Source organism: Micromonas pusilla, assembly GCF_000151265.4.
Source record: "Micromonas pusilla CCMP1545 genomic scaffold MICPUCscaffold_3, whole genome shotgun sequence".
In the NCBI taxonomy this organism is placed as follows: domain Eukaryota; kingdom Viridiplantae; phylum Chlorophyta; class Mamiellophyceae; order Mamiellales; family Mamiellaceae; genus Micromonas; species Micromonas pusilla.
The window spans coordinates 1,241,373-1,257,278 of record NW_003315884.1 but is presented as its reverse complement, the minus strand read 5'-3'; the positions used below and the strand labels follow the sequence as shown (position 1 = coordinate 1,257,278).

The 15,906-nt window shown below is 69.2% G+C and overlaps 8 protein-coding genes across 8 annotated transcripts; 4 read left to right on the top strand and 4 right to left on the bottom strand.

The window, feature by feature from the left end:
* Positions 1-138: 138 nt before the first annotated feature.
* MICPUCDRAFT_46786 (uncharacterized protein) lies at positions 139-3,512 on the bottom strand (the record flags this gene model as incomplete). The annotated part of the gene is made up of 2 exons (XM_003056871.1): positions 3,389-3,512; positions 139-3,200 (listed from the first exon to the last, which is right to left on the bottom strand). The coding sequence occupies exons 1-2, from the start codon at positions 3,504-3,506 to the stop codon at positions 139-141; spliced, it is 3,180 nt and encodes a 1,059-aa protein (XP_003056917.1). The 5' UTR covers positions 3,507-3,512.
* A 189-nt stretch (positions 3,513-3,701) lies between these two features.
* MICPUCDRAFT_46785 (uncharacterized protein) lies at positions 3,702-6,952 on the top strand (the record flags this gene model as incomplete). Its single annotated transcript, XM_003057346.1, has 1 exon — positions 3,702-6,952. The coding sequence occupies one exon, from the start codon at positions 3,702-3,704 to the stop codon at positions 6,819-6,821; it is 3,120 nt and encodes a 1,039-aa protein (XP_003057392.1). The 3' UTR covers positions 6,822-6,952.
* MICPUCDRAFT_56502 (uncharacterized protein) lies at positions 6,904-8,211 on the bottom strand (the record flags this gene model as incomplete). The annotated part of the gene is made up of 1 exon (XM_003056870.1): positions 6,904-8,211. One exon carries the CDS (start codon positions 8,209-8,211, stop codon positions 6,904-6,906), a length of 1,308 nt encoding a protein of 435 aa, XP_003056916.1.
* Positions 8,212-8,354: 143 nt separating this feature from the next.
* On the bottom strand, positions 8,355-9,911 carry MICPUCDRAFT_56501 (uncharacterized protein; the record flags this gene model as incomplete). Its single annotated transcript, XM_003056869.1, has 1 exon — positions 8,355-9,911. One exon carries the CDS (start codon positions 9,909-9,911, stop codon positions 8,355-8,357), a length of 1,557 nt encoding a protein of 518 aa, XP_003056915.1.
* Positions 9,912-10,207: 296 nt separating this feature from the next.
* MICPUCDRAFT_46784 (uncharacterized protein) lies at positions 10,208-11,749 on the top strand (the record flags this gene model as incomplete). Its single annotated transcript, XM_003057345.1, has 1 exon — positions 10,208-11,749. One exon carries the CDS (start codon positions 10,208-10,210, stop codon positions 11,747-11,749), a length of 1,542 nt encoding a protein of 513 aa, XP_003057391.1.
* On the bottom strand, positions 11,750-13,151 carry MICPUCDRAFT_62462 (uncharacterized protein). Its single transcript, XM_003056868.1, has 2 exons — positions 13,063-13,151; positions 11,750-12,494 (listed from the first exon to the last, which is right to left on the bottom strand). The coding sequence occupies exons 1-2, from the start codon at positions 13,114-13,116 to the stop codon at positions 11,886-11,888; spliced, it is 663 nt and encodes a 220-aa protein (XP_003056914.1). The 5' UTR covers positions 13,117-13,151; the 3' UTR covers positions 11,750-11,885.
* A 247-nt stretch (positions 13,152-13,398) lies between these two features.
* MICPUCDRAFT_56498 (uncharacterized protein) lies at positions 13,399-13,572 on the top strand (the record flags this gene model as incomplete). The annotated part of the gene is made up of 1 exon (XM_003057344.1): positions 13,399-13,572. The coding sequence occupies one exon, from the start codon at positions 13,399-13,401 to the stop codon at positions 13,570-13,572; it is 174 nt and encodes a 57-aa protein (XP_003057390.1).
* A 337-nt stretch (positions 13,573-13,909) lies between these two features.
* On the top strand, positions 13,910-15,181 carry MICPUCDRAFT_10598 (uncharacterized protein; the record flags this gene model as incomplete). The annotated part of the gene is made up of 1 exon (XM_003057343.1): positions 13,910-15,181. A coding segment is annotated over one exon (1,272 nt), but the record flags the coding sequence as incomplete, so codon positions are not given.
* Positions 15,182-15,906: the final 725 nt, after the last annotated feature.

Genomic DNA, 15,906 nt, shown 5'->3' with positions numbered 1-15,906 from the left:
ATTCTTTAGGGTTCCCACGCGAGTGGGAGTTTAGGTGTATTACGACGGCACGGCGTTAGACGCGAACAACGACGCCGCGCGCGCGATGGTCGCGGGGAGAGACGTACTAATACGTTCGCCTCTCGCCCTCTCTCTCTCTCAACGCCGCTTAAAGCATCTCATGACCCCCCAAGCGGCGATCCCGACGCAGCTCATGACGACGAGCCCCTCCGCGGTGGTCGGGTCCGGCGTCAACACCCTCCGCCACAGCGCCCGCCGCGGCCGCAGCACCACGACGACCCGGTCCTGGACCTTGAGGCACTCGCGCAGGTGCTCTCTGACGATCGCGGGAGTTATGCCGTCCAGGAGCTCCTCGCGCGTGCGCTCGGACAGCTCGAAGATGGCGTCCAAGTCGCCGTCCACGACGGGCGCGAGCCGGCTGTTGGTCAGCGCCTGGAAGTACTCGCGCCAGTACGAGTTCTCCTTCGCGCTCACCTCCAACGTCCGCCGCTCGACCTCGACCGCGGTCTTCACGTCCTCGAGCGTCGGGCCGTTCTCGATGAGGTCGACGACGTTCTCTAACGCGAGCGCGGCGAGCCGCTGACCCGCGTCCGGGTCGCAACTGAAGCTGATCATGACGTCGCCGCGAATCACGTCGCCGACCATGGCGCTCTGGTCTTGGTACGAAAACGACGCGCCCGCGGAGCAGGTGTAAATCTCCCCGAATTTGAACCGCAAGAGCGCGAGCAGCCGACGCTCGATGATCCCGCTCGCGGTGACGCTGATGTGCTTCATCCGTCGAATCTTCGCGGAGCCCTCCACCGTCGCGACGACCTCCCCGGTGACCGCGTCGTGATCCGGGTTCGGGATGTTAATCGGGAAGATGATGCTCGCCATCGCCATCGGCTCGACCATCGGGACGCGGATCGTCTTGTTCACGACCCCGGACGGGAACTTAAACGTCGCGGGCGTGAGCGGTTTCGAATCGTGCGGTTTCGAATCGCTCGGAACCGGTATCGAGCCCAGGTACTTCTCGAGCATCGGACGCACGCGGTCGGCGTCGAACGCGCCGACGAGCGCGACGGCGAACTCGCTCGGGTCCGAGTACGACGCGTTGAAGTGCTCGCACGCGCGAAGCGGGCGCATCTTTCGAACGTCCGACGGTTTCAGCGGCCTCGTCATGTACGACCGCCCGTACGCGAGGTATCGAATCGTCTCGTGGAACAGCGTGTTCGGATTCCGCGACCGGTTCCGAATCGCCTGCTCTTGCATCCGCAGGACCGCTTCGAGCTCCTCCGGAACGAGCATGTCTCTGACGTTCGACGTGAACAGCGCGTGTATGAGCTGTAACCCGCTCTCGATGTCCGTAGGGGAGGTGTCGCCGTCGACGCGGCGGTAGTACGTCCCGGTTTTACTCGAGACGTCGCAGCGTTTCCCCGCGAGCACGTCGGACAAAATCTCCGGCTTCAACCCGAAAATCCCGAGCTCGGTCGCGATCGTGTTCGCGTACAACGCGTCGAGGTACTCGCTCTCCGGGACCTCGCTCAGGCCTCCTTTCGCGAAGCATCTCACGAGGACCTGATCGTCCAGAAAGTCCGTGGTCTTCATCCCGACCTTCATCCCGTTGCTCAGCGTCAAGACCTCGAACCCGACGCTCGGAAACGATCGCTCCTCCGTCACGCGTCCCGGCGGAGGGAGGGCCTCGTCCTTCAACACGACGCTCGGGACTTGGAACATCGCGTTCTCCGTGATCTCTCCCGCGTCTTCCTCTCGTTGTATCTCCCTCACGACCGCCTCGATCTCCTCCACGGTCGTCGACCGTCGTCCCTCCATGACGCGTATCGTGCAGCTCGCGTCGACGCTAAACTTTTTCCCAAACGCGTCGGCGTGCGTCGTGCGCATCTTCTCCGTGCAAGCCTTGCTCAGCCGCGCTTCTTCCTCCGCGCCGACGACGAGCTCGCCTCTCAGGAAGTGCCCGACGAGCTCGTCGCGCAGGGACGTGCAGTACGTCTGGTCGCGCTCGACGTACAGCTGCTCCGCCTCCGCGAGCTGCTTCGCCGCGGCGATCTTGAGCTCCTGCTCGGAGATTCCGTGAAGACGCGCGCGCGTCATCTCTCGCAAACCCGCAGCCAGCCCCCGCGTGACCTTCCCTTCGTCGCACACGATCTGAACGCTAAACATCGTCGTCGTTCGTGTCGCGTCCTCCACAGAGCACGCCGCGCTGAAGAACGGCGGGTCCGCCTTCCGCATGATCTTATACAGGCGGTTATCGATCGCGAGCTTGAACGCCTCCTCGACGGTTTTCTCGAACAGCCCGCCCGGGGTTGAGATCCCGCCGCTGGCGTACTTGTACGTCACCGTGACCATGGTCTTCGTGTGCTCCTTGTCCACGTCGCACGTCACGCGCGGCGCGGCGTGCGGCGCGATCGTCGGGCGGTGCACGACCGGGTTCTCGACCGGTTGCCCCGGCGCGGGCGAACACGTTTCAAACGTCTTCGCGATCGATTCGGCGACGCCGTCGAGATCCGGGAAATCCCCGACGACGACGACCGCCATCCGTTCCGGTCGGTACCACTTCCTGTAGAACCTCCGGAACACCTCCGGGTCGCCGTCTTTGATCACGGACTGCAGCCCGATCGGCAGCCTCTCCGCGTATTTCGACCCGGACATGAGGAGCTTCCAGTACGCCTCCGCCGATCTGCCTCGCGCGTCTCGGCCCATCCGCATCTCTTCCAGCACCGCGCCGCGCTCGTCCCTCACGTCGTCGTCGCTTATCCGCACTTTGTTCACCCACTCGGACATTATGCTCAGCGCCTCGTCGAGTATGCCCGGCTTATCTATCGGCACCGTGAGCTCGTACACGGTCTCGTCCATGGACGTGTACGCGTTTTGACACGCCCCGAACTCGGCGCCGATGGATTCTAAAAACTTGACGATGTGAAAGTTCTCGTTGCTCTCCGTCGCCCTGAACGCGAGGTGCTCGACGAGGTGCGCGACGCCTTGCTCGTCCTCCTCCTCCGCGATGCTGCCGACGTCGACCGCGAGCGCGAGCGACGCGCGATCTTTCGGTTTAAACGTCCGCATGACGTAGAACTTCATCCCGTTCGCGAGCGTACCGGCTCGGCACCGATCGCGTGGGCCGAGCGCGAGGACGTCGTCCCATCGATCGTCCAGCGGGTACGGCGCGAGGTGCTTCCATCCGCTCGATTTCACGGCACCGCCTGCGTTGGGATTGGGACGCGCGGGAACGCGGGGGGTTGGGGGCGCGACGATCGCGTCAGGAGGGAACGAGCCGGCGCGTCGATCGAGCGACGGAGCGAATCGAATCGTCGGGGGGCGTCGGACGATCGCGATCGATCGATCAATCGTTCGAACGAGATCCACCGGGCGCGCGCGCGTCGACGCGCACCTATCGACGGCGTCATCGGCGACGACGGCAACGACGTCGACGTCCGCGGGGAAGTCGGCGGCGTATCTTCGCCGTCGACTTCGATCGCCACCGGCGCGGGGGGGTCCACCTCCGCCATCGCGCGAGGCACGAAGTGACGCGGCGCCGGGGAGGCGGGCGGGTCCTGTCGAGAAAATCCCTCTCAGAAGAGAAGAGACTTCAGGTGACGCGACGCGCTCGAAGCGAGTCATCGCGCGCGCGGCCCTCCACACCTTCGCGCGCGCCGCGGGCATCGAGCGACACACCGCGGAGGCGACCGCGGCGGTCGCCGGCGATGAGCGCGCGGACGTTCCTCGGCGCGTCGGCGACGGCGTCGAACGCCTCGCGACGACGGCAACGACATCAACAGCAGCTCGCGGCGCCGCTTCGCGCGCGCGTCCGACGCGTCGTCGCGTCCGCGTCGTCCGCGGGCGACGCCGGCGACGCCGGCGACCGCGCGCCCGAACCGACGCGACGCCGCGTCCGTCGCGTCGGGTCGCGAGGACTCCCGGGCCCGGGCGCGGACGCGCCGCGGCCCGCGGTCGCCGCGGAGGGCGACGACGCGCCGTCGCCGTCGCCGTCGCGTTCGACGCCCGACGAGACGACGCCGCGACGCCGAGAGCCGTCGTCGCGCGGCGGCCGCGGCGGAGGCGGCCGCGGCGGAGGCCGAGGCCGCGGCCGCGGCGACGCCGCGGCCGATCAGCGCCAGCGCGTCCCGCCGCGGAACCGACGACGCGACAACGGCAAGAGCGGGCGCAGGCGCGCGTCCGACGCCGCGAGAGCCGTCAACGACGCGCTGTCGCGCGCGCGAACGATCGACGACCTGCGAGTCGTCGTCGAGGCGAACGATCTCGCGGCGTCGTTCAACGTCGTCAACGTCGCGACCGCGTACAGCCGCCTCGGGAGGCACGTCGAGGACGCCGAGCGAGGCACGCTGGACGACGCGCGGTGGTACCTCGCGCTCGAGACGCGAGCGTTCGCGCTGCTTCCGGAGCTCGGAGGATGGGCGGCGTCGTCGCTGACGTGGGCGCTGGGACGCACGGGGAGAGACCCGGGGGCGAAGTTTTGGGAGGCGCTGGAGCGCGTGCTGTTGAGAAAGGCGAGCGAGCTCGAGCCGCAGGGCGTGGCGAACATCCTGTGGGCGTTCGCGGTGTTGGAGAGGAAGCACCCGGTGGCGCTGAGCGGCGCGCTGGAGACGGCGGCTACGAAATTTTGTAAATTCGCCGGCTCGGGCGCCGCCGCGAACGCGAACGCGACCGCCGCGCGTCTCGGCGGCGGACGCGGCGGCAGAGGACGCGAGCGCGAGACCGTTCCCACCGGGTTTAAGCCGTACGAGCTCACGATGATGTTCTGGGCGCTCACGCGGTTCGGCGAGGAGCCGTCCGTGGAGCTCAGAGGTTTGTTCGAGGCGCAGTGCGGCAGGGTGTTGAACGAGCTCAAGCCGCGGGAGCTCGCGAACGTCGCGAGCGCGTACGGACGCATAGGCAGAGCCGCGCCGCTCCTCGCCGCGGTCGCGGACGAGGCGTGCGCGGGCGTGGGGTTGGACAGGTTTAAACCTCAGGAGTTTTCGATGCTCTTGTGGGGCCTCGCGAAGGCGGCGAGCGCATCCCGGGACGCGGCGGCGCCGTCGTCGTCGTCGCGCGCGCGGTTCGACGTGTCCGACAGCTTCGACGGCGGCTTCGGCGGCCTCGTCGCCGGGCTCGCGTCTACTTCTAGAGACGAACACGGCGGCGGGTTGATCTCCTCGCAAGCGCTCGAGATGATCGCAGACGAGCTCCAGGCGCGCGCGAGCGCGGACGGCGGCGGCGGCGGCGGCGGCGGCGGCGGCGGCGCGGACGGAGGAGGGTTAGAACCGAAGGAGTTGTGCCTCGCCGCGTGGGCGGTCGCGACGTTGCAGCCGCGCGCGGAGCGGAAAGAGATGAGCTTCGACGCGCGAGAGGCGAACGCGGCGACGAAGGCGAGGAAGAAGAGCGCGTCTTCGACGACGACGATGCCCGCGATGGTCGCGGTCGAGGCCGCCGCCGCGAGGGCGATGCGCGACTTCAACCCGCAAGATTTCGCCAACTTGATCTGGGCGTTCGCGAAGCTGGATCACACCCCCGGCGCCACCTTCCAGGAAGCGTTCGAAGACGCGCTCATACGGAAGATATCGAAATTCTCCCCGCAAGCGCTCGCGAACGTCGCGTACGGGTACGCGTCGCTGGGGTTACCCGGCTCGAGAAACGTCCTTCCGTTCGTCGCGCTTCACCTCACGAAGGACGTCTTGACCGACGTCGAAACGCGCGAGCTCGTGATGGTGATGTGGTCGTTCGCGCAGTCCGGGTACGACCCCGGGGCGGAGTTCATCGCGCGCGCGGAGGATGCCGCGCTTCGAGTCGTGGACGCGATGGAGCCGGACGAAGTCACGCAGTACTTGTGGTCGCTGGCGTCGCTGCGGTATCGACCGAGGGCGGCGTTTTTACGCGCGGTGGAATCGAGGATCGACGCGTGCCCGGCCAAGTTCGACGCGCAGGCGGTGACGCTGACGCTGTGGGTGTACGCCACGCTCGGGATCGTCCCGTCCGCGCGCGTCACGGAGCGGTTCGCGGACGAGATCGACGCGATGACGTTCGAAGACTTCAACCCGCAGGATCTCAGTTTGGGATTTTGGGCCGCCGCGGTGTTGCGCGCGCAGCCACGCGGCGACCGCGGCGACGACGCGTGGGTCGAGACCGCCCTGCGTGGGCTCGCTTCGAAGCTTCCCGCGCTGGAGGCGAGCGCGGTCTCCCCCGGGGGTTTGTCCGCGATGTTCCAAGGGATCTTGACGCTTCGCATGGTCGACGCCGAGACCGGGGGAACGCTCTCCGACGAGCTGGGCGCGCGCTGGGCGCACCTCGAAGACGACGCGGAGGCAGCCTACCGCGGGTACAAGACCGACGACCCGACGGTATCGCTGCTGCAGCAAGACGTCGCGATGGCGCTGACAGAGATGGGGTTAACGTTCGAGATCGAGGCGTTCATCGACGGCGGGTTGATTCGTCCGGACATCACGCTCACCGGCGGCGGCGACGCGACGGATCGCTACCCGGGCCTAGACCGCGTCGTCATCGAGGTCGACGGGCCGTGCCACTACAGCGTCGAGCCGTCCGACGCGACGGACGACACGCTGGACGATTGGTTCAGCGGCGGCGGCGGCGGCGGCGGCGACGACGACGACGACGACTCGGAGAAGGATCCGATCGACGCGGACGGGAAAGAGGGCGCCGCCGGGCGTTGGCCGCTCGGAAGCACGGTCCTTCGCAACCAGCTCTTGCGGAGCAGCGGGTTAGAGGTCGTGACCGTGACGTACCACGAGTGGGATCGGATGACGACGCCGGAGGATCAGCGGGCGTACCTGCGCGGGCTGTTAGAGCGAGCGACTGAGCAGCCAAGGTGAATAGACTAGTCGTCGGTTTTCGGGGTACAGAGCGTCGTAGCGGTGAGAGTCACCCTCGTAGTACAAAGTTGTAGGTACCTCTTCACGTCGTCGTCGTCGTCAACACGTCCACGACGACGCCGTTCATGTTCCGAAACTTCGTGACGTTCTCCTTGTCCATCTCCCTCGAGCGCTTGCTGAACGATGGCGACCCCCACTTCTTTCGCGGCGTCGGCTGTCGCTTCGCCCTCGGCGGCGTCGCGGCGCGCGCGTCCTCGCCGCCCCCGCCCTCCGCCTTCTCCTCTTCCCCCCCCGTCGCGCCGTCATCTTCGTTCCCCTCCCCCGTGACATCAGGAGGAACGCCGTCGGACTCCTCCTCCTGCGCCTGTTCCTCCGCGGCGATGCCCTCCCGAAGCGCGGTGAGGTCCGCGCGAAGGAACGCGTTCTCCTCCCTCAACGCGGTGACCTCCGCGAGCGCGTTGGCGAGCGCGCGCTCCATCTCGGAGTCTTCTTGCTCGCGGTCTACCCGGGACGCTTCTGCGCGCCACCGCCCCGCCTCCGACGCCGCGGCCATGACCGCGTCCCTGAGCACGGACGCCTCTCGCATCGCTCGGTCGAGCAGACCGGAGAGCGTGGGGGCGTCGCCGGGTGCGTTTTCATCCTTCTCATCAGAGGTGATCCTCGCGCGGAGTCTGCGCATCGTCTCCTCGGACTGCTCCAGCGCCGCGATCCCCTCGTGCTGCATCCCGAGCATCATCTCCTCCGCGAGCGCGGCGCGGCGCGCGGACTCCCTCACCTCGTTTTGAAGCTTCGTCGTCTTCTGCGCGAGCGCGACGGCTTCGAGCGAGGACTGCGTCTCGATCTCCCTCGTGCGCTCGAGCTCCCTCGCGAGCTGCTCCGCCGCCGCCGCGTGCGCCGCCGCGTGCGCTTTGAGCGCGACGCACGTCGCCTTCGCGTTCTCCGCGCGCTTCTCGTGGTGTTGAAGCGCGCGTATGCGCTCGTCGCGCTCTCCGGCCTCGTCCTCGAGCTCCTTCACGCGCGCGCGAAGAAAAACATTCTCCTTCGCCTGCTCGCGCGCGTTCCTCGCGATGAGGAGCATCTCTCGTCCGTTCCCGTTCCCGCTGGCGCCGCCGCCGCGCCATCCCCCCGCCGCGGGGCTCTTGATGAGCGCGTTCGCCATCCGAAGGCGGCTCAGGTGCGAGTTCAGCGTCGGCGACAGCACGCCGTCGTCGTCGTCGCCTTCTTCCGAGTCCCCGACGTCGTCGCGAGATCTGGCGTCCGCGAGCGCGCGCGCGCCCATCGCGCGCGGAACGGAATCGAGCCTCAACGACAGCCGCGGGGGGCCGCGCGGAGTGAACGCGTCGTCGTCAGAGCTGCTGTCGCCGTCGTCCGCGGCCGCGGGGGACGACATCGCGCCCGTCTCTGGCGGCACCACCGAGACGACGATGCGATGTTAACGGTCGGGCGATGGCGCGTGGCGCGGCGTGCTGGAAATCTTGGGGAAAGGCACACGCGAGAGCCTCTTCGTGGCGTTCACACGGGCGCGCTGCTAAGCTACCTTCGCTTCTTCGGCTTATTCTTGCCTCCCCCGCCGCCGTGCTCTTTGGTCGCGATCGAGAAGTCGTCCACGTCCACGCGCTTGATCGGATCGCCCCACTTGTCCATCTCCGGCTTCTCCTCTTCCCTTCCCGGGTTACCCTTACGCGGCGGCGGCGGCGACCGACGCTTCGGCGGCGACCGCACCTTCGGCGGCGACCGCGCGCGCGGCGGCGTCGCCGTCCGCTCCTTCGGGGGCGACCGGACCCGCGGCGACGTCGCCGTCCGTTCCTTCGCGGGCGACCGCGCGCGCGGCGGCGTCGCCGTCCGTTCCTTCGGGGGCGACCGGACCCGCGGCGGCGTCTGCGTCCTCGCGCGCGCGAGCGGCGGCGACTCCGTGCGACGCTTGATGGGGTCGCCCCACTTGTCGACGTCGACGCGCGCGGGCTGTTCGTCCCGTCCTCCCCCCCCGCCGCCGACGTCTATTCGTCGTTTCCCCGCGCCGCCGCCGTCCGGGTCTCGACTCGGCGCTCTCTTCCTCTCGGGCGAGCGCGCGCGCGGCGGCGTCCGCTGCCGCGGCGGCGTCCGCTGCCTCGGCGGCGTCCGCTGCCTCGGCGGCGTCCGCTGCCTCGGCGGCGTCCGTCGCCTCGGCGGCGACATCGCGCGCGTGGGAGCGGGAACGCGCGGCGAGCGCTGCCTCGGCGGCGTCCGCGCTCTCTCCGCGCCCCCGTTCCCGGCGACGGGCGGCGGCAGGCGATACCCGGGAGGGAGCGGCGGCGGCGGGTTGCTCGCCGGCGGCAGCGCGTCGCTCGCGGCGGCGGCCGGCCCCTCCGCGGCCGAGACCGCCGGCGGCGGGTCTGGTCTCGGCGGCCTCGCCGGCCACTTGTTCACGCGCGCCTTCGCGGGCGCCGCTCTCGTCGGCGCCGCCGCCGGCTCGACCTCGACCCCGACGTCGACGTCGACGTCGACCGAGGGCCCGGCCCCGGGCCCGTCGCCTCCCGCGGTCCCTCCGCCAATTACGCCGCCCGCGCGTCGTCCGTCCCCTTCGGCAGGCGCCTCGTCGTCGCTCGAGACGACGTAATCGTCGTCGCCGCCCATCCCCGCCAAGTCGTCGCTCGAGGGGTCCCTGCTGGGGTCGTCCGAGACCCCCCCCGCGCCCGGGACGTGCGCGTTCACCGCGCGAGCGACGGCTTGCACGATCGAGTGCTGGAAGACTCGCCGCTTCTCCCATCGATCGATCACCTTCCTCAGGCCGTGCATGTGCTTCGGCGGGCAGCTCAGCGCGGACTCGACGCACGCCACGATGTCCGGCGCGAACCTCCCCGCGTACAGCTTCGCGCTCTCGTGATCGTCCTTGTCCGACGCGAGCTTGTTCATCACGAAGACGATCGGCACCCTGTCTCGCGGCTTTCGCATCTGGCACTGCTTCACGAGGATCGCGGCCGCGTGCTTGTAGTAGCTCTTCGCGTCCTTCTTCGCGAGCGCGACGAGCTCCGCGATCGACGCCTCGGACGCGCTGCGCATCGTTCGGAGGACCTCCAGGAACCGCGGCTGGTCCGGCCATTCCTTCGGCATCGCGACGTGTCGACGAGAGCGCCCGCGTCGCGTTCAACACCTCCTTTCGCGCGCGAGGCGAGACGCGCCCCCCGCGCGTCGACGGCTCCGCGCGCCGGTCGAGGACGTCGCCGCGGCGTTCCGCGACGGCGCGGACGGATCGCGACGAGATCGAGCAGCGCGCCGCGCGAGGAGCGTTCGCGGTCGTATCGCGTTCGCCGCGGACGCGCCCCTTCCAATGATGGACGATGACCGCCAAACGACCTGTAAACGCGAGCGCTCGCGATCGTTCCCGTCACTCTCCGCGACGCCCCGGGATGGGGCGCGCCGCGAGGCGCGCCGCGCCCGCGAAGCGCCGCAAGCTCGACCACGGCGCGACCACCCCGTCTGCGGTCCGCGTGGAGTACGACGGCCACGATCCCGCGTCCGCGTCCGCGTCCGGGAGAGCGCCGCATCCCGTCGACCGCGTCCCCGCGAGCTCCGTCACCGCGGAGACGTTTTTCGCGAATCACGTCGCGCGACGACGCCCCGTCGTCCTCACCGGCGACCTTCGCGGGACGCCGTGGGCGCGCGCGCGCGAGACGTGGACGGATCGGCGACTCGCGGACGCCGCCGGGGACGCGACCGTCCGCGTCGAGGTGAGAGCCGCGGCCGGGGATCGGTACGGCGTCGGGTCGTACGAGACGACGACGTTCCGCGAGTTCATGCGGAGGTTCGTCGACGGAGACGACACGCGGTACCTGACCGCGTCGCCCGCGGCGACGGACGCGCACGGCCGCGGCGTCGTCGCGTCCGCGCCGGCGTCGCGGCTCCTGAGAGACGCCGAGGACGAGGACGGCGGCGGCGACGGCGGCGACGGCGACGGCGACGGCGGCGGCGTCTCCAAGCCCCCGGTGCGGCCGTCGAAGCTGACGGGACGCCTCGTCCCCGCCAACGTCAACGTGTGGATGGGCCGCGCGAGAGACGGCGCGTCCTCGGGGCTGCACCACGACCACCACGATAACCTGTACGTTCTGATGCGCGGGAAGAAAAAGTTCGAGCTGTACGCGCCGTCGTGCGTGGAGGACATGTACGTCGCTGGGACGCCGACGCGCGTGCACGCGAACGGGCGCGTGAACTACGCGGAAGCCGGAGAGACCGCCGAGGACGGGGACGACGGAAGCCTCGTCGCGCGCGTCGCCGCGATTGCGACGCGCGACGCGGAGGAGGAGCTTCAGCTCGCGGAGGAAGCGGTCGAGCGCGGGGACGACGGCGCGAGCGAGCGGTTGAGGATCGCGGAGGAGAGGATGGAGACCGCGATGGACGAGGCCATCGGCGGCGGCGGCGGCGGCGGCGGCGGCGGCGACGACGACGACGACGCGTTCGATTTCGATTTCGCCGCGGGCGGGAAGTTCCGGGACGACTTCGACGACCTCGACGAGGACGACGACGACGCGGACGCGGACTCGGACGACGACGACGACGACGCGGGGCCCGGGAAGAAGGGGAAGGAGAAGGAAGAGGAGGACGGAGACCCGCCGAGTTTCAGCCGCGTGGACCGCGCCGACCTGAGCGCGTTTCCGCGGTTCAAACGCGCGTACGAGACGAAGCGCGCGGAGACGACGGTGCGCGCCGGGGAGATTTTATACCTCCCCGCGGGGTGGTTCCACGAGGTGACGTCGTTCGACGACGAGGCGGAAGCCGGGGGCGGTCACCTGGCGTTAAACTACTGGTTTCACCCGCCGGCGAAATCAGAGGCGGCGGGCGACAGCGGCGAGCGCGAGTACAGGTTCGAGACGCCGTACGGCTCCGAGGCGAGGCAGCGCGCGTGGGAGAGCGATTGGCGCGCGTGGCGATCGCTGAAGAGTTTAGGGAGATAGTTTTTGAGTGGAGATTTCCTCCGTTTGCGTGGATCAAAACCGCTAAGATGTCGACCCGCGCCACCAACCCTGCGTCGTCAGACACACATCGCGAGAGGTACTATCCGAGCACCCGACGCGCTCGTACGTCGTGAATTTACTTCATCTTCGCAACCTTGGCGTCTTCCTCCGCCTTCTTCGCCGCCTCGATCGCCTTCTTGATGCGAGGTCCGACCTGGCGCACGTTCATGCGCTCCGTCCTCAACGTCTGGTACGCCTTGAAGTCCTTCATCTCGCCCGTCACCGCCACCATCTCGAGGGGCTTGGTCTCCTTCGTGATCGGCATGAGCTTGCCCTTGAGCTGCTTCGCCATGCTGAGCTCGCCCGCCTCGGAGTCGCCGTGCTTCGGCTTCGCCGTGCGGCGCGGGAAGAGAATGAGAGACGCCTTGTACGCCTTGAGACGCTTGGAGTTGAGCGCGAGGGACTCCTCGCTCCGGTTCCTGCGGCGGTGATCGACCGCGATGCCGATCGTCGGCGCGAGCTTCTTCGGGATGCCCGCCACCTTGAGCTCCTCGAGCGTGAACCCCCGGCCGAGACGCGTCTTGAAGTTGTACCTCTGCGTCGGCGGGCGGACGATCGGGCGAAGCGCGCCCGCCGTCGGGCGAGGGAAGATGGCCTTCGCCTTCTTCTCGCGCGCGATGCGTCGGCTCTTCTTGCGGCCAGCCTGGTTGAACCACGTCTTCACGCGGCACGCGCCGGCGTTGCCCTGATGGGATAGAGGAGGAGAGCGGGGGCGGACGCGTCAGTCGGTTTCGGTCGCTCGAGAGGGGCGGGTGGTGAGAAACAGCGCGCTAGCTCATTTCGGGCGAATCACCGACGCCGCGCCGGACGTGGAGGACGCCGCGCGGATAAGCGCGACGCCGCGCGCCGTAACGCGATGACGCGACGCGCACGACCGTGCGTCGTCGAAGACGTCCGACCCGCGCGGACGCGCGACCGACGGTCGCTCGCGACGCGCCCGGCGCGGCGAAGACGACGCCTCCGCGCGCGGGGACGCGCGCTTCGACGGAAAACCCTAAGCTCGCGCGACGACGCGCGGGACGCCGTTCGGACGCGCCCGAGGACGCGAGGGCGGCCGCGCGCGATCGGCGACGGTCGTGGGGCTCGTAGAAGCCGCGACGCGTCGTCCGAGCGCGCTCGCGACCGCGCCGGCGTCCGCGGCGCGGCGATCCCGGGTCGTCCGCGCGACCACCGAAGAAGATGCGGCGAAATCTCATCTTTCACGCGTAGGGTTTCTTCGGCGCGGAGTATGGCGCCGTGGAGGCGACACGCACCTGCCAGTCCTTCTTGAAGTGCGCATTGGCGATCTGGTTGTTGTGAGCCGGCATGGTGCTGGCTGAAGTCGCGACGACCTGGTCCCGCGCTCCCTAAAAAGGGCGAGTACGTGCGCGATGGTGCGCCTTTCCTCGGTCAGAGGAAAAACCAGGAGGTTTCGCGGTGCTCGGGCGTCGCTTGTACTTTTGTATGGGGCAATTAGTCTAAACTTTTTGCACGTGACCAAAACCGCATACGAAAAGTACGGCGTACTTCCGTACTTCCGTACGCGTACGCGCGACGAGTTTTCTTCGCGCGGACCGAGCCCGGCACTCCCCGCGCTCCCCGCACGCGAGATGTCGAAGGAGCCGTCGACCGGGAAGATCATCCACCGCAAGCAGATCGACTACACGCTCCTGTGGCCCATCGCGCTCGCGCCCGTGATCCCGGTCCTCGGCATCGCTCTGCGGTGCGTCTCGTCGCGAACGCGAACTCGAACTCGGCCGACGACAGCTGTGCGTTCGATCTGACGCGACTCCGAACCCTCGCAGGCCGTACCCGAAGTATCGCTGGCCCGTCATCGGGTCTACATTCGCGGCGATCCTCTTCGGCGCGCACCAGTCCGTGATAAGCGTCGGCGTGAACACGAAGTAGACGACCGCACCGCGCGCGGGCGTTCTCTTCATCACTACTAGCTAGGGACTACGAGCGAGCGTTCGCGTCGAAGCGATGGCCAGCGACGAGGCATCTCGCGACGAGGCATCTCGCGACGACGCGTCTCGCGACGAGGCGTCTCACGACGAGGCGTCTCTCCTCCGCCTCCTTCGCGCCGTCTTAGAGTGCGACACCGCGAACTTCCGCCCCGGACAGCTCGAGGCGATGACCGCGGTGATGCGCGGTCGGGACTGCCTCTCCTTGCTCCCCACCGGGGCGGGCAAGTCGCTCGTGTACGTCCTTCCCGCGATGCTCCGCGCGGAGCGAAACGCGCCGGGGGTGACCGTCGTCGTCACCCCGCTGCTGTCCCTCCTCGCGGACCAGCTCCGGAGGTGCGACGAGATGGGCGTGGACGCGGAGGCGTGGAGCGGCGCGACGGACCCGACGCGACTGGAGAGGATCGAGAGGGACTTGCGCGCCGCCGCCGCCGACGACGAAGGCCCGACGCTGACGCTCCTGTTCACGACCCCGGAGTCGCTGCAAACGCCCCGGCTGCGCGCGGCGCTTCGCGTCGCGAGCGATAACGGCCACGTCGCCGCGCTCGCGGTGGACGAGGCGCACTGCGTCTCGCAGTGGGGCCACGATTTCCGACCGGCGTACCTCGCGCTGAAGGACGACAGGGACGAACTCTTGGGCGGCGCGCCGATCCAGGCGCTCACGGCGACCGCGACGCGCGCCACGGAGGCGTCGATCGCGGCCGCGCTCGGTCTGCGACGCGATCACGTCGTCGCTCGGAGCAGCTTGAACCGCGCGAACCTCGGACACGAGGTGGTGAGGAGAGAGCGCCTCGGCGACGGCGGCGGCGACGGCGAAGAGCGCGCGGCGGTGGATCACGTCGTCGCGGTCTCGCGCGCGGCGAAAGCGACCGCGCCGGAGAGCGCCGGGATCGTGTACGCGCGCGAGCGCGGCGAGTGCGAGCGCGTCGCGGAGCTTCTCGCGACCGCGGGGATGGACGTGGAGGTGTTCCACGCGGGACGGAGCAAAGAGTCGCTCAGACGCGCACTCGCGAACTGGGCGGGCGGCGACGTCGACGCCGTCGTCGCGACCGTCGCGTTCGGGATGGGGATAGACAAGCCGGACGTGCGATGGGTCGCGCACTGGGGGCCTCCCACGTCCCTGGAAGGGCTGTATCAAGAGAGCGGGAGGGCGGGGAGGGACGGGAAGCCGTCGCGGTGCGTGCTGTACGCGGACGCGGGAGAGTTGGACAAAATTCGCAAGCTCGACCCGGGACGAGCGGAAAAGGTCGACGCGTACGTCCGCGGGACATCCTGTCGACGCGCCGCGCTCCTGTCGCACTTCGACGAGGGCGCTGGCGGCGGCGCGCGCGCGTGCGACGAGAACGACGTCCCGTGCGACGCGTGCGCCGACGTCGGCGCGGTGAAGCGAATGAACGCGGCGGCGGACCGAAAGTCCGACCGCGACGCGGAGAGGAAGCTCGACGAGATGCGCGCGGCCGCGGAAGCGGCCGCGGAGGAGGCGATGCGGGGTGGCGGTCGCGAATCGGCGACGAGGGAACCGGTCGCGAAACTCGCCGCCGCGAAGCCCGCGGCGGCGCCTCCGACGGGGCCGAGGAGGATACCGGCGTTTCGTCCTCCTACGCGACGGGCGGCGGCGGCGGGCGCGTCGGCGGGTGTCGCGGCGAAGCGCAAGTTCGTGTGCCCGATGAAGAAGAGCGCGGACGACCCCGCGAAGCGACGGTGAGCCACGGAGGGGAATAGCACGAGACGACGCGACGAGAATAGCACGAGACGATGTAACGAGAACGCGCGCGCGGCGACGGGCGACCGAAACGATAAATTCGCGGGCACCCTCTGGGACGACGAGAGGAGTCAACGACAGGACCTTTCGTGCAGCGAATTTCCATCCACGGCAGTCCGACAGCGCGCCGCCAGGTCGACCCGGGAGCCCTCCGTGATGTCGGCGACCGGGGACGCCGCCGAGGAGGTGGGCGCGGTGGTGAAAGGCGAGGAAAACGCCGAGCACGACGGCGCGGACGCGGGGGAAGGAGCGCCCGACGGAGCGGCTGACGGGGATGGGGGAAAATCGACGTCCACGACGTCCGATCCCGGAGACGACGCCCCCGCGGCGTCTCCGGAGGGCGAGACCGCGGCCGCGGAGGCGGCCGCGGGAGAGACGGAGACGGCGAGCGA